General features: G+C 39.0%; 1 protein-coding gene across 3 annotated transcripts in view; it reads left to right on the top strand.

Annotated features, from left to right (window-relative positions):
• Nucleotides 1–15,283, top strand: part of LOC139935383 (uncharacterized) — a 44,385-nt gene that overhangs the window by 21,646 nt on the left and 7,456 nt on the right. Inside the window, exons 13-28 of one of the 3 annotated variants that reach the window (XM_071929938.1) lie at nucleotides 179–454; nucleotides 1,076–1,321; nucleotides 1,784–2,029; nucleotides 2,765–3,100; nucleotides 3,593–3,835; nucleotides 4,526–4,756; nucleotides 6,050–6,286; nucleotides 6,415–6,651; nucleotides 7,154–7,390; nucleotides 7,893–8,129; nucleotides 9,755–9,991; nucleotides 10,864–11,100; nucleotides 12,153–12,389; nucleotides 12,522–12,758; nucleotides 13,045–13,281; nucleotides 14,472–14,708. In XM_071929938.1, the coding sequence (XP_071786039.1) occupies nucleotides 179–454; nucleotides 1,076–1,321; nucleotides 1,784–2,029; nucleotides 2,765–3,100; nucleotides 3,593–3,835; nucleotides 4,526–4,756; nucleotides 6,050–6,286; nucleotides 6,415–6,651; nucleotides 7,154–7,390; nucleotides 7,893–8,129; nucleotides 9,755–9,991; nucleotides 10,864–11,100; nucleotides 12,153–12,389; nucleotides 12,522–12,758; nucleotides 13,045–13,281; nucleotides 14,472–14,708 (3,948 nt within the window). The remainder of the gene's footprint in view (nucleotides 1–178; nucleotides 455–1,075; nucleotides 1,322–1,783; nucleotides 2,030–2,764; nucleotides 3,101–3,592; nucleotides 3,836–4,525; nucleotides 4,757–6,049; nucleotides 6,287–6,414; nucleotides 6,652–7,153; nucleotides 7,391–7,892; nucleotides 8,130–9,754; nucleotides 9,992–10,863; nucleotides 11,101–12,152; nucleotides 12,390–12,521; nucleotides 12,759–13,044; nucleotides 13,282–14,471; nucleotides 14,709–15,283) is intronic. The other 2 variants (XM_071929941.1, XM_071929940.1) reach the window with 2 other exon arrangements.

The following is a 15,283-nucleotide window of genomic DNA, read 5'->3' as shown; positions in this document are numbered from 1 at the left end:
CAAATATTTCAAATGACTCAAAATTACCAACCCTTTTTTTATTTTGTTCGTTATTATTTATGAGAAATTTATTGTATTGTCACAAAGGTGTACCGGTATATTGGTTCAAATGCTATTTTAAAAAAACCTTTAATGGGCAAATAGAATTCCTCATATGATAAATCAATTCTTGTCATAGTTCCCCAGCCGCCAACTGATGTGCAAATCGTTGATGTCACTTCAACATCTGCCTTAGTAACTTGGACCGCACCTGCTGCTAACTTTGACTCCTATCGTCTGACCACTATAAGTCCTGGTTCCACTGTTGTGGCTTCGGTTGATCCATCCCAGGAGACACTGGAATTGTCTGCACTAATACCGAACACCGAATACACAGTGGAAGTTGCCACAGCTTTAGGATCAGAGATTGACTCACAGAGAGTCAGCGCACCAGTGGCTGTTTCATTTAAAACCGGTAAGCATTTTTTAACAATATTTGGGAATAAGTCAAACTACCAGATTTGGTTGTGTCAGAAAGGGCTTTATTCACAAGATAAGGCTCATTGCTGGTTTAAATTCACCCACCAATTTAGTTCAAGCCTTTGTGGTTTTGTTTGAATAGTGCTTCAAGTTGACTGAAAAAATGTTATCATGACTATGAGCTCCCTGTAAACCTCACACACTCGGAGCATAATGATGATCAACTTTACAATGCAGTTCATTCATAAATAGTTACACATTGAGAAGCTGGTCTTCACCAGGTGGTGCATGCATACCAGTTCTATAGTGATACATTGTTTGAGCATTCACTCATCTCTCCTTTTAAAAGCAACGTGTCTAACAAGTGCAGTGCATACATAATTTTTAGTGCCATTTATTATTTTACTTGACAGATCGAGCAGATTTTTATATCAATTGTTAATACACCCCTTTACCAGGTAACATGTGACCAGCCTTTGTCCAATCAGAGTGCTTGAACCCTGTGAGGTATTTATTAGTGAGTATTAATTTACATTCACATTTTACTTTCAACAAACAGCTTAAGCTTAAAGTTCATCATTATTTCCAATGTCGTGTTTTCCTTTTATGTTTGCAGTTGCCATAGATACCATTCCACCAGTAATATCAGGTTGTCCTGATGACATCATTCTGCCCGCTGCTAGTAACTCGGCTACCTGGACAGAGCCTACAGCTACAGATGACTCAGGATTGGTCCCAGAGGTCAGCAAATCACATGAACCTGGAGCAGTATTTGATTTTGGTTCTACTAATGTTACCTACACATTCACTGACCAGGCTGGCAATGCAGCAGAGTGTGTGTTCAATATCAACAGAATGCAAGGTATGTTATTTGAAAGGGAGGGGGACAAGTTGTGACTTATAGATGGCTTTTAGGGTGTCATGGCTGAGTGGTATGAGAGCAGCGAATTCAAGTTCTGGTGGTTCACTTATATATCAGAGTGTTGGTTGAATCCCAGTCATGACTCTTGTGTCCTTAATTGAGCAAGATACTTTACTACAACTGCTTCTGTTCACCCAGGGGTAAAAATGGGTACCTGCGAGGGTAGCGAATGATATTGTGTTATGAAAAAGGCTTTGGAACGCCTTGGCTGCCAGAGACTGCTGAGAAAGATTAAAGTAATGTTATTGGCGCAATGACCAGGGTACTAATGTAAAGCGCATTGATAAGTTATTGTAAAATGTGCTATATATATAATAACTAGTAATTAATGTTATTATTTTTCGCTATGTCAAATTCATAGAGATCTAAATACCAAGGATGCTATCTTTTGGTTGTTTGCAGTTGCCATAGATACCATTCCACCAGTAATATCAGGTTGTCCTGATGACATCATTCTGCCCGCTGCTAGTAACTCGGCTACCTGGACAGAGCCTACAGCTACAGATGACTCAGGATTGGTCCCAGAGGTCAGCAAATCACATGAACCTGGAGCAGTATTTGATTTTGGTTCTACTAATGTTACCTACACATTTGCTGACCAGGCTGGCAATGCAGCAGAGTGTTTGTTCAATATCAACAGAATGCAAGGTATGTTATTTTTACCCTCTAATCATGTTAGTGACCCCCCCCCCCCCCCCCCCCGGCAAATGTTATTTCTCAATTCGCCAACAACCACCCTCAAAGTTTGACAAGTTGTATCTCGAGTCTTACACATGCTACAATGCAGTGAAGGGCCGATCTCAGAGTGTAAATCTCAAGATGGTGATTTTCTAAAAGTGGCGCCTGGTCCCCATTAGAAAAAAATGAAATTGCTCAACTGTTGCTGTTCAAAAGTCAGAAGTTATATTACCGATGCATTCTGGATATTTTTTTAATTTGTTATGTTTTTTATGTACACTTTTTTAAACACTTTTTTGATGTGATGACAGTACAGTTGAGAAAACATTTTTTTTGCGTATTACTTTTCAAGTAACGGCTGTTTTTGTGGTACACAATAGTGTTTCTGCTTTTGATTTGATCTGTTATGTTTCCAACCTTAACTGTGTAAATCATTAAAAAGATATTTCATCCTCTGCAAAATAAACTCACAAACGAAAGTAAAGCTAAATGAAAGTTATTCAAGGCTTTCAAGGTACAGCCGAAATTCTTGTGAATTTCTGTTCTGTAGTCAAGGAGTAAATGACTTCATGTTTATTTGTGTGTATGTATAATGTGTTAAAAGTGGAAGTGTTTCTACAACATTGGAATTATGCTTTTACTTGATAATTTCTCCCTATATGTCATTTAACATCCTTTTTTGTTATTTTATTTTCACCCTCTCAGCCACAATGCCCCCACCACCTCCGTCTCCAACCCTGCCCCCATTTCCCACCCCAGACCCAGTTACTTCTACTCCACCCCCAACCACTACTCCTGTTGTTGATACGACACCCCCTGTGATAGACAACTGCCTGTCATTCGTTATCCTACCCAATTGTAGTAATTGTGGGACGTGGTTAGAGCCAACAGCTACTGATGACTCTGGTGAACCACCAATGGTCTCTAGTACCCATCAGCCTGGCTTTCCATTCTCAGCAGGCTCTACAACAGTTACCTATACGTTTACCGATGCTGCTGGCAACCAGGCAGAATGCTCTTTTCAAGTCTTCCGTCTTGAAGGTAAAAACACCAAATGTCACACTTCGACTAAATCCACAACAGATTGCGCGATTGCAACTTTTCCTCTGATCAGCTGAATTCCTCTTTTGTGTATTCTCTTTTATGCCATTCAAACTTGACAAATTATAACAAACCATTCAAATGTTGTAATTTCCTCTTTTTTGTTGAAGTTGCATGCCTGAGATTGCTGTATCATTCAAATTTGTCTTTGAATCGGAAATAAAGGGAAATATTTTTGCTGTTGTCATTCATTTATATGATCTTTGGAATAAGCATGTAGCAAATTTGATGCTTTAACCATCAATAAAATGCTGGTTATGTTGCCATTAATTGTTAGTTAAAGTTGTTCAGGTGACCAGTAATTTCGGAAAATGTCCATTTTCAATCAAGGCATATAACAAACTCCGCGTTGTATCAAAGGGTAGTTTTGCTATTCAGCCCTTTATGTTCTCATGTTAATAATTATTCCCGTGTGTGATGTTTGACTTTAAGGTCCAGTGGATATGCCTCCAGTTATCAGTGGTTGTCCATCTGATATAACATTACCATTAGATGTAACCTTTGCAAACTGGACTGAGCCAACTGCTACGGATGATACTGGTGTTCAGCCTACTGTCACTAAGTCTCATGAGCCAGGAAGCAACTTCACTGAAGGAAACACGACTGTATCATACATGTTTACTGATCAAGCAGGAAACAGTGCCATCTGCTCATTTCTAGTAATTGTTACCTTTGGTAAGTTGGCTTTTCTAAACCTACTTCATACTTTTTGCTTATAAATGTGTTTATTATGACCCTTTTCAAAACCACAGTCTCACTGGTTCAGATTCATTCAGTAATTGTGAAAATGTTCACCAAAGTGAGTGCATACTTTCATACATGTTCATGAGATGGTTTTCAATGAGCCATCAGTGCCTAAGTCGTGGAACTAATTTTTACTTGCACCAATTGTAAATTTGAGAGCACCACGTACACCTGTCCACCAACTGAGACGCATCACACACAACCCTCCTTTAGTTGCTGAAAGGCGTTGACGAGTACAAGCATAATAGATAGATAGTTATTATGCCACTAGTCAAACTCTAAGCTTATGCACATGTATAACCACCTTGATCATTTCATACATCTTCAACATTCAGTGAATGGATACAAAAGGAGTACAGTCTGTGCAAGTGTACAGGCAAAGTCACCCGGGCCCTGATAACGAAAATGAAAAGGATAACGATACAAATGCACGCCCTCGATTGGTTGAATGAGTGTGGGCGTGTTCTGCGTGGAGCATTTCAACCGATCAAGGGCGTGCATTTGTATCGTTATCGTTCGTGCTGTCGGGACCTGTGTGACTTGGTCTTTATACGTATCAAAAACAAGAAAATGACTCAAATGACTATATTTTTCTATGAAATGTAATTCTATTTCCCCCAGATACTGTACCTCCAGTAATAAGTGACTGTCCATCAGATATTATTCTACCTCTTGGTATGACTGTTGCTAACTGGATAGAACCAACAGCTACCGATAACTCTGGTAACCTTCCTACCGTCACCAAGTCACATGAGCCAGGAACCAACTTCTCTGAAGGAAGTATTGTGACGTACACATTTACTGATGGTGCTGGGAATGAGGCAGTCTGCTCATTTCTAGTTGTCATACTTGGTAGGTAGATCATATTGTGTGCGAGTGTTCAAGCACACTGGACTCAAGCTCTGGTGTTTCTGATTAACAGAATGTGGGTCGAGTCCTGGTCTTTGCACTTTTTTGTATTGCTTGTGTTGTGTAATGCACTCAAACTAGTCCAGTACATTTATTATTAAGAGAAGGGGTTTGCCCTCATGTTTCTGGCAGTGGCTGCTGAATTGTTCTTTTCTTGTCCCCCTCAGCCATTGGAAAATGCAGAATAATGTTAGAAATAAGTTAGGTAAACACACTAAATTACACTAAAGGATTTTTACAACGGTGAATTCACACAATGTAGTTTGTGTGGGATGGCATGGGGAGAGAGCAATCTGAGGTATGGTAAAACAAATATGAGATTTTTATTTTTAGGTGGGCAGTCAATATTAGTCCCCCTCCTCCCTCCGCTCCGAATTTTGCGTGCATCAATGGGTTGTTTCACCAAAAATACTCGTTGGTCATTGGAAGGCATTTCTTATGACGGAAACTGATAATACTGACAATACCTTGAAAAACAAACCAATCAGGCAAGTCCAGAGATTGTTATTCCCTTTTTGTAAATCTCAAAGAAAAGCCATAGCTCAAAGCTGCAAGCAATTCAAGCCAGTTTGTGTGAAGTGGGCATGGTTTGCAGTTGAATATTGTCACTCTATTGATTGGTTAAAAGTTTGCATTGGTGATAAAGAACCATGCACCGATGTGTGTTAGCACAGTATACTCAGTACTTTCCCAAGTGATCCCAGGCATATTACTTGGGTGGAACTCGCAATGATTTACAGTTGTTAAATTTGCATCAGGTCACTCTTTTGAACAGAAATGTGATGCACAAAATCACTTAACCCAGGATATTCAACAAATTGGTTTTCTATCAAAAGACTCACTAAATCACTGATAATGTTATATAATAAGGGAATAAAAGAGTGGCAACGAGTCCTTTAACGGCGGTTTAAAACCGGCAGGGTCGTGGCCGTGCGATAAAGGCCAGTGCCTTTTGTTAAAAACAGTTTCACTTTGCGAATTTTTGACGTTTGCAAATTTTCAAAAAATTTTGTGAAGATGTTTTGTGCAAGTCGGATGGTGTGTATATGCGCTTCTACACACACATTAGGCGCAGTTACTAAAAGCTTTAATTGCGTTCCGCATAAGTTAAATTGGGTGTTTATGAATGCTTATTATAAAGTTCGTTGATGTTTGTTGGTCGACTATTTTGAACTAACAAAAAATATAAATCGGAGGAACAAAACCGAAATATTTCAATTTGTTGTAACTTCCCAGACAACCAACCTCCGGCAGTTAGTGATTGTCCGTCAGACATCATATTACCTCTTGGTATGACTATTGCTAACTGGGTGGAGCCTACAGCTCTTGATGATACCGGTGAATCTCCTCTGTTCATCAAATCACATGAGCCAGGAGACAGCTTCCCTGATAGAAATACTACTGTCACGTACAGATTTATTGATGCTGCTGGGAACCTAGCAGTGTGTTCATTTATGGTTGTTGTTACACTCGGTAGGTGAAGTTTTCGTTTTGCGTGAACTAATTTTGTAAGAGTGTGTGCTCCTAACAAAATTTCTTTACTTTTTATTTGATTTCAAAATTGACAGCCATATTGAGTTGTATCTCTGTTATTTCCGTAGATACTCTACCTCCAGTAATAAGTGACTGTCCATCAGATATTATACTACCTCTTGGTATGACTGTTGCTAACTGGATAGAACCAACAGCTACCGATAACTCTGGTAACCTTCCTATCATCGTCAAGTCACATGAGCCAGGAACCAACTTCTCTGAAGGAAATACCACTGTATCGTACACATTCTTTGATGATGCAGGCAACCAGGCAAACTGCACATTTCTTGTGGTTGTTACATTCGGTAGGTGTGGTTTGTTGTTTTTAAAGCCAGTTAATCAAAATTTAACATTTGTTTTTGCTGTTCAAGGGAACGTTACAGAATTGGTTTGCTACAAAACATTTACTGGCAGTGTAAGCACCGAATGTAGTCCACCACATAAATAAACTGACAAACCTGGAGAAGTTTGAGAGCAATCAGCCTCCTGGGTCACGAGAAAAGAGTGAAAAGCCGATTACACATTTCGCATAACTCGATGCGAAAGAGTTATGAATAAAACGCTCACTGAGTGATAAATTCCAAAGGCAAAACTAGATAAGTTATTTCTAATCAAATACGACATTTCCGACAGAAATATTTCAAAGGATTTATTCTACTATTATCATCATAAGACCGTGTAATTTTGATGTAAATTTGTGATCTTCACAATTTTGTTTGTTACCAATTCTGTAATGTTCCTTTAAGATTGATGAAAAGCAATATACTGCACTTCTTATATTGAACTGTATCTTTGTTATTTCCCCAGATACTGTACCTCCAGTAATAAGTGACTGTCCATCAGATATTATACTACCTCTTGGTATGACTGTTGCTAACTGGATAGAACCAACAGTTACCGATAACTCTGGTAACCTTCCTATCATCATCAAGTCGCATGAGCCGGGAACCAACTTTGCTGAGGGAAATACTACTGTGTCATACACATTCTTTGATGATGCAGGGAACCAGGCAAACTGCACATTTGTTGTGGTGGTTACATTCGGTAGGTTGGTTTGTTGTTTTTAGAGCCAGTAAATCAAAATTTAACATTTATTTTTGCTGTTTAAAGGAACATTACAGAATTGGTTTTGCTACAAAACATTTGCTGGCAGTGTAAGCATTTAATGTAATCCACCACATATATAAACTGACAAACCTGGAAAAGTGTGAGAGCGATCAGCCAACTGGGTCACGAGAAAACAGTGAAAAGCCGATTACACATTTTGCATAACATCGATGCAAACAAACTATGAATAAAACGCTCACTGAGCGATAAACTCCAAAAGCGAAACTAGATAAGTTATATCTCATCAAATATAACATATCCGACAGAAATATTTCAGGGATGTATTCTACTATTATCATCATCAGACTGTGTAAGTTTGATGTAAATTTGTGATCTTCACGATTTTGTTTCTTACCAATTCTGTAACGTTCCTTTAAAATTGATGAAAAATAATATACGGCACTTCTTACATTGAGTTGTATCTCTGTTATTTCCCCAGATACTGTACCTCCAGTAATAGGTGACTGTCCATCAGATATTATACTACCTCTTGGTATGACTGTTGCTAACTGGATAGAACCAACAGCTACTGATAACTCTGGTAACCTTCCTATCATCATCAAGTCACATGAGCCGGGAACCAACTTCTCTGAAGGAAATACTACTGTGTCGTACATTGCCATTGATAATGCAGGGAACCAAGCTACTTGCACATTTATTGTGGTTGTTTCATTCGGTAATTGTGGTTTATTGTTTTAAAAGTAGATCTGTGAAAGCCAATTACTCAAAATGTGAACATTTGTCTATACTGTTTAAGATTGAAGGAAAGTTTGCTGCACTTCTTAGGGGCCATTCAAAATTGTTTTGTTTTTTTTAAGTTTTGACTTTTTTTCTAATTAGTGGGTGGTTGGGTCAAGGTAAATAATTGAAAATCGAAATTCACTTTTCATTAAAAAATGATAAAAGCGGAAAAAAGCCAGATTGTATTACTTGCCTGCGTAGCAGCGTTCAAATGAGCGTGGTAACCCAATGTACAATGTGAACACGTACATTATAATCTGTACAGGATGTACGTGACTCACCACTATGTGAAATATCATGTGCGTCACCCATTATGTGAAACGCCATAAGGAGTATGGCCCACGTGTGATTCGGCACAACGGGCAAGATGACTTTTCTATTTTAATTGCAGCGGTCGAGTTGGACAACCAACGGGTTGGACAACAGACGAGATGAGCTTTTAAGTTGAAAGCACAACGATCGAGTTGGTACAACAATCGAGTTGGTAAACAGTCAAGCTGGTCGGAATCAATTTGGCTAGCAGTGGTCGAGTTAACTGGAATCCATGACTTTCCAACCACAATAAACATGGCTGCCACCATGGATGTCAAATGCGCATCAATATGCATGTACCATGGCATGATGGAGGTAGTGACCGCAGTCCTTCACGTACCGCAACCATTTTCTCATGCCTTTGGGCCAGACAGGGAAAACAAATTAACAATAATGCACATCTTCAGATTGCAGGCAGTTTTTTCAGAATTATCAACTTGGGCGGGCACACAAACAGAGTATGAATTTGAAGATTGTGCACGCTTTTGCTCTCTCACCAGATTCAGCTGACAATTCGGCAGAGCGCAAAATGCGAATTGCGCACAAGTTTGTCCCGATTCATTTAGCAAATTTGTTGAATGCCCCCCACGAGCATAGACTAAACACAACAGGTATAAGCCATGAGTGGAGGATTTTGCACATGATTTTTTTTTTTGCCAGAGATTAATTTTCTTGGGGGAATATATCTGACACAATTGTACCTCCACATTAACCAGCAACATCTCCTGTGTACCTCATGTGAGTTTGAAGTATACTTAAGAGCTTTTTCATGCATTTTGAAAAAAAATTCCTCCACAAAAGAAAATTATGCAAAGTTATTGTATTATATTGTTTTTTTTTGTTTTTGATCTCTTCTTCACGGAGCAACCTGGGTTTTTCGGCCGGCGATTCCGTTAATTTCAAAGTAAAACAAAATTTCTTTTTTCGGGGGAGGGGGGTTAACAAATCTCAGGCATAGCTAGCCTCTGAACTTGGCACCGATCTTCACGGGTTTTGGTCACAACAAAAGTTAATGAAAATTTTAGTCAGGGGCTAAACTAACTGGGCCTGCGGTCCGGTGTTAAATTCAAGGCCTGAATGTGCATTAACATCCATGCACAAGAGTAAAAGTACTATACATGCACAATGCAAACCACATGTAGTTTTATTTTTAATATTGCATAACAAATCAATGTTTTTAGAAATTTTAAAACATTAAACATTTTGAATGGCCCCTTATATTGAGTTATATCTCCATTATTTCACCAGATACTGTACCTCCAGTAATAAGTGGCTGTCCATCAGATATTATACTACCTCTTGGTATGACTGTTGCTAACTGGATAGAACCAACAGCTACTGATAACTCTGGTAACCTTCCTATCATCGTCAAGTCACATGAGCCGGGAACCAACTTTGCTGAGGGGAATACTTCTGTATTGTACACGTTCATCGATGATGCAGGGAACCAGGCTAACTGCACATTTCTTGTGGTTGTTACATTCGGTAGGCTTGGTTTGTTGTTTTTAGAGCCAGTTAATCTAAATTTAACATTTGTTTTTGCTGTTTAAGGGAACATTACAGAATTGGTTTGCTACATAACATTTACTGGCAGTGTACATTCGGTAGGTTTTTTTATTTTATTTTAAAGTAGACCTGTGACAGCCAGGTTGGCAGTGGTGTCTTGCCTTGCCTTGCACCTTTTGGGACCTGACGATTTAAATCCTAAGGGGCAGTATGTGGTTAAGGCTTTCAGTTCGTCCCTACTTGACTGCATTGGTTTTCCCTTGAACAACTCTCTGGGGATTGCCTACCACATCTTAAACAGCCAATGAAGGATGATCTCAATATTTCAACTATTACCTTTTTATGGCCAAATAGACATCGTAGATACTGGTTATTAACCATTTTACTCTCTAAATTTGCATTTAGAAATAAATAACTTGAGTCAAAAATGCACCTGACCGCGCAACTTTTTCAGCCGAGAGTCAAAAACGGCTTATTTATTATAATGACCCCTTGACGCCAGTGACTATTTTCCCCTAATTGGGTTTGAACACCGTTCTCCAGCTTTGGCAAACCGAGGACGCTAACTTCCACATCAAATAGCCGCCACGGATGTCACGATTCCTTTGTCCTGCGAGTTTGCTTGTTCTAAATCTGAGGTCTTGAAATCAAATTCGTGGAAAATTACTTCTTTCTCGAAAACTACATTGCTTCAGAGGGAGCTGGTTCTTTTACAATGTTTTATACTATCAACCTCTACCCGTTACTCATAATCAAGAAAGATTTTATGATAAAAATTATTTTGAGTAATTACCAAAAAGATTGATGTACCGCACTTCTTGCATTGAGCTGTATCTCTGTTATTTCCCCAGATACTGTACCTCCAGTAATAAGTGACTGTCCATCAGATATTATACTACCTCTTGGTATGACTGTTGCTAACTGGATAGAACCAACAGCTACCGATAACTCTGGTAACCTTCCTATCATCGTCAAGTCACATGAGCCAGGAACCAACTTTGCTGAGGGAAATACTACTGTGTCATACATTGCCATTGATGATGCAGGAAACCAGGCTGACTGTTCATTTGTTGTGCTTGTTACACTTGGTAGGTCCAGTGGTATTATTGTAAATATTTTAAAGATACTTATTACAATTTTCAGCAATTTCTTTTTAACAGTAATGCTGCAGCATGGTTATTGACAGCTTGCTAACTATTAGGAAAGAACTTCTTTATTCAGTCAAGTTTGTTTTCTCTTGAAGGTTTGGCTTTCATCTTAGAATAACTGGATGCATACTTCCAGTTGCTATTTGTTGAATTTAAAGATCACTCATGCTGATAAATTGTGAACAGCCACATGCAATTCTAAACAACTAAACAATTGGCTAACACAGTGTTTTAACCACACTGTAGGGGGGCGCCAGCGAACAAATTTCGCTCAGCACTTTGAGCAAACTACATTTCGCTGCCCAGCACTGACACCCCCTAAATTGCACTTCAGCAATGATGACCCCATATCTAACCATGAATAATGTTGTTTAACCGCTCACCCTTTGAAGACTACATTAGATTTAGAGCCAACCACCAGAACTGGTCCAGCTACAACCCTGGTCATATTATACACATTAAATGCAGATTTAAACTTGAACAGCTTCAAAATGGCAGCTGTTGCGTTTTGTTTTGTCTATTTTTTGTTAATGTAAAAATCAAACACAATAAATACACTAACTGCTTTCCGGTTTTGTTTTCTTCTCTGATTTAATTCAGTCTTGTGTAAGTTTGCTTGTCTCTCACTTTCTTGCTTTGATCTACATTTAAATGAGGTGAAGCATTCCTACACCCAGACCATTCCGTTGATTATCCAGGATCGTGTTTTTTCAAGGGAAAGTGTATTCATTGTTTGACTAATTAATTTATCCCAAACCCAGGCAACTAAGCTGTGAAAATTTCGAAAATTATGATGATCATATGTGTAAGTGAAAACTTGAGGTTTGTTAGGGGTATGGACTTTACAAGTAATTGGTGTCTTTCCAGTATTTCTTGTATCTTCCTGCACTAACAGAGTCAGGGGAAAGAAGGTGTGCAGGGGACACTGTATTGTTTCACATTATGAATAACATTCCTTTTATAATCAGTTGTATCTCTACTATTTCCCCCAGATACTCTCCCTCCAGTAATAAGTAACTGTCCATCAGATATTGTACTACCTCTTGGTATGACTGTTGCTAACTGGATAGAACCAACAGCTACCGATAACTCTGGTAACCTTCCTATCATCATCAAGTCACATGAGCCGGGAACCAACTTTGCTGAGGGAAATACTTCTGTATTGTACACGTTCATTGATGATGCAGGGAACCAGGCTACTTGCACATTTCTTGTGGTTGTTACATTCGGTAGGTTTGGTTTGTTGATTTTAAAGTAGATCTGGGAAAGCCATTCACTCAAATTTAAACATTTTGTCTTTTCTGTTTAAGATTGATGTACTGCACTTCTTACACTGAGTTGTATCTCTGTTATTTCCCCAGATACTGTACCTCCAGTAATAAGTGACTGTCCATCAGATATTATCCTATCTCTTGGTATGACTGTTGCTAACTGGATAGAACCAACAGCTACTGATAACTCTGGTAACCTTCCTACCGTCGTCAAGTCACATGAACCGGGAACCAACTTCTCTGAAGGAAACACCACTGTGTCTTACACATTCTTTGATGATGCAGGGAACCAGGCTAACTGCACATTTGTTGTGATTGTCACACTTGGTACGTCTTTCTGTATTTTTTTTACTGATATTTACGGCATATCATATCTGCTTTTTGTGAAAATGAAAAGTTCCTAAGGTTCTTGTGAAATTAGCCAAGGGTTGTAGCAAATCGAAGAAACTTCTGGTCACAAGACCCCAAAACTGAAAGTTGATGCTGGCTGCGGGTCCTCAACATATTTTCTTTGTTTACGCCCTGTGATTGTATCAGCCAGCCTAAAAAGAAGTTTCTGCTTCAAAGATTCATTCATTCATTTTTTGAAATTGTTTGCTTTCTTCCGTCACAGATAAAATCGCTCCAGTTGTTATGAACTGCCCATCTAATGTGAGCATCCCATACGGTAGCAACACCGCTAGTTGGTCAGAGCCTACAGCAACAGACAATGCTGGTCCAGTGACTAACACCATTAGATCCCATACCCCAGGATCTACATTCTTAGATGAGATAACAATGGTGACTTATACATTCACTGATGCTCAAGGCAATCAAGCCAATTGTGTATTCTTGGTTATCCGTCTTGGAGGTTGGTACATTTGTCATCATCATGTCATGTGGAATATTCCCTACTTTTCTATTAACTTCCATCCATCGGTATTATTCCATGCCCACCCGCTGTAATATATTTCCAAAAATTTTGAGTATTTATGTCCCTTTGAATATCTCGTTACCACATAATCACCTTGACTTGAGAAAGGAAAGACAATAAAGGTTCTCATAATAAGCTCTTTAATTTGACGTTGACGTTTGTGAGCCACAGCCAGAAATCTACCTAGATTCTCAGAACCCTCAGAGTTTTCTATGATTGAGCCAAATTTAATGACAAACAATGGTGGTAGCTTGTCCACTCTTGCCATTGTTAAATAAAGGGACAAAGGTCTCTAATCTTGGGGTTACATATTGAAAAGGGATTTTACAAGGCATTTTTTCCCAGAACTTGTTTTTCCTATTTGTATGAGTTAAAATGAAGCACAGTTAGGTGTTAACACTCTGGTAAGTCCAGGAGGATATTTTTGCCAGCCGACTGCTGCAAGCAAAGAATTGAGGAAAAAAACAAGGTTATTTGAAGTTGTTTGGGTCTTAATATGTTTGTCAAGAAAAAAAACGGGAAAAAAACCATCATCTGGTGTGAAGTAGTTTATTCATTGTGAGAAACAGTTTTAAATTGGCTTGACTGTTAATTGACAGATTGCTAACTAAAATCATACTAGAAATCTTGGCATTTAAAGACACTGGACACTATTGGTTATTGTCAAAGACTAGCCTTCACAGTTGGTGTAACTCAACTTATGCATAAGATAACGAACCTGCGAAAACTTGAGCTCAATCGCTCATCAAAGTTGTGAGATATTAATGAAAGAAGAAAAAAATGTTGTCGCACGCTAAGTTGTGTGCTTTCAGATGCTTGATTTGGAGACCTCAAATTCTAAATCTGAGGGCTCGAAATCAAATTCGTGGAGAATTACTCCTTTCCGAACACTACTTCACTTCAGAGGGAGCTGTTTCTCACAACTTTTTATACCATCAACCTCTCCCCATTACTTGTTACCAAGTAAGGTTTTATGCTAATAGTTATTTTGAGTAATTACCAATAGTGTCCACTGCCTTTAAGTATGTGCCCATTGCCCTGACATATTGTGCCTAATGGTAATAATGTTTCTGGAAAATTATGCCTGTACATGTATTTATGTGGTTTTCTTTTACATTTAACTATAGATGATGTACCCCCTGTAATCAGTGGTTGTCCATCCACGGTTGTCCTACCTCCTGGGGTCAATGAGGCAACCTGGGTTGAGCCTACAGCAGTTGATAACTCTGGAGAAGCACCAAGCCTAAATAAGTCACTTGAACCAGGGAGTATAGTCAGTGGTAATACTACTACAGTAGTCTACACCTTCACTGATGCAGCTGGCAATCAAGCTAACTGTGTCTTCTTTGTCAAAACTACACCAGGTTAGTTTGGATCTTCATTATTTATTAGCTTTTAAAGCCATTTTTTATTCAAATTTGACTCCCATAAATGGCAGACCGTGTTAGTCAACGAGGTAAAAGGAAAACCGTGCAATTTCGAGGCATGTTTGTGTAGACCTTTGTATTCTACTTGTACAACATCTTTCTACCCATATGTATTTTATGAAAAACGGTTACAGAACGCTTTTCAAAGACCAACTCGACCGATCCAAGGCATCGTGTTCTTTTAATAGCGGCCTACAGTAAGCACACGAGCCTTCCTTTTGCCTGTGCTCAATAGCGGCATACAGTAAGCACACGAGCCTTCCTTTTTCCTGTGCTCAATAGCGGCATACAGTAAGCACACCCGCCTTCCTTTTTCCTGTGCTTAATAGCGGCATACAGTAAGCACACAAGCCTTCTTTTTTCCTGTGCTTGATAGCAGCGTACAGTAAGCACACGAGCCTTCCTTTTTCCTGTGCTTAATAGCGGCGTACAGTAAGCACACGAGCCTTCCTTTTTCCTGTGCTTAATAGCGGCATACAGTAAGCACACAAGCCTTCCTTTTTTCTGTGCTC

This window comes from Asterias amurensis, chromosome 3 (assembly GCF_032118995.1).
Source record: "Asterias amurensis chromosome 3, ASM3211899v1".
In the NCBI taxonomy this organism is placed as follows: domain Eukaryota; kingdom Metazoa; phylum Echinodermata; class Asteroidea; order Forcipulatida; family Asteriidae; genus Asterias; species Asterias amurensis.
The sequence above is the reverse complement of the archived record's forward strand: the minus strand, read 5'-3'. Positions and strand labels throughout refer to the sequence as shown.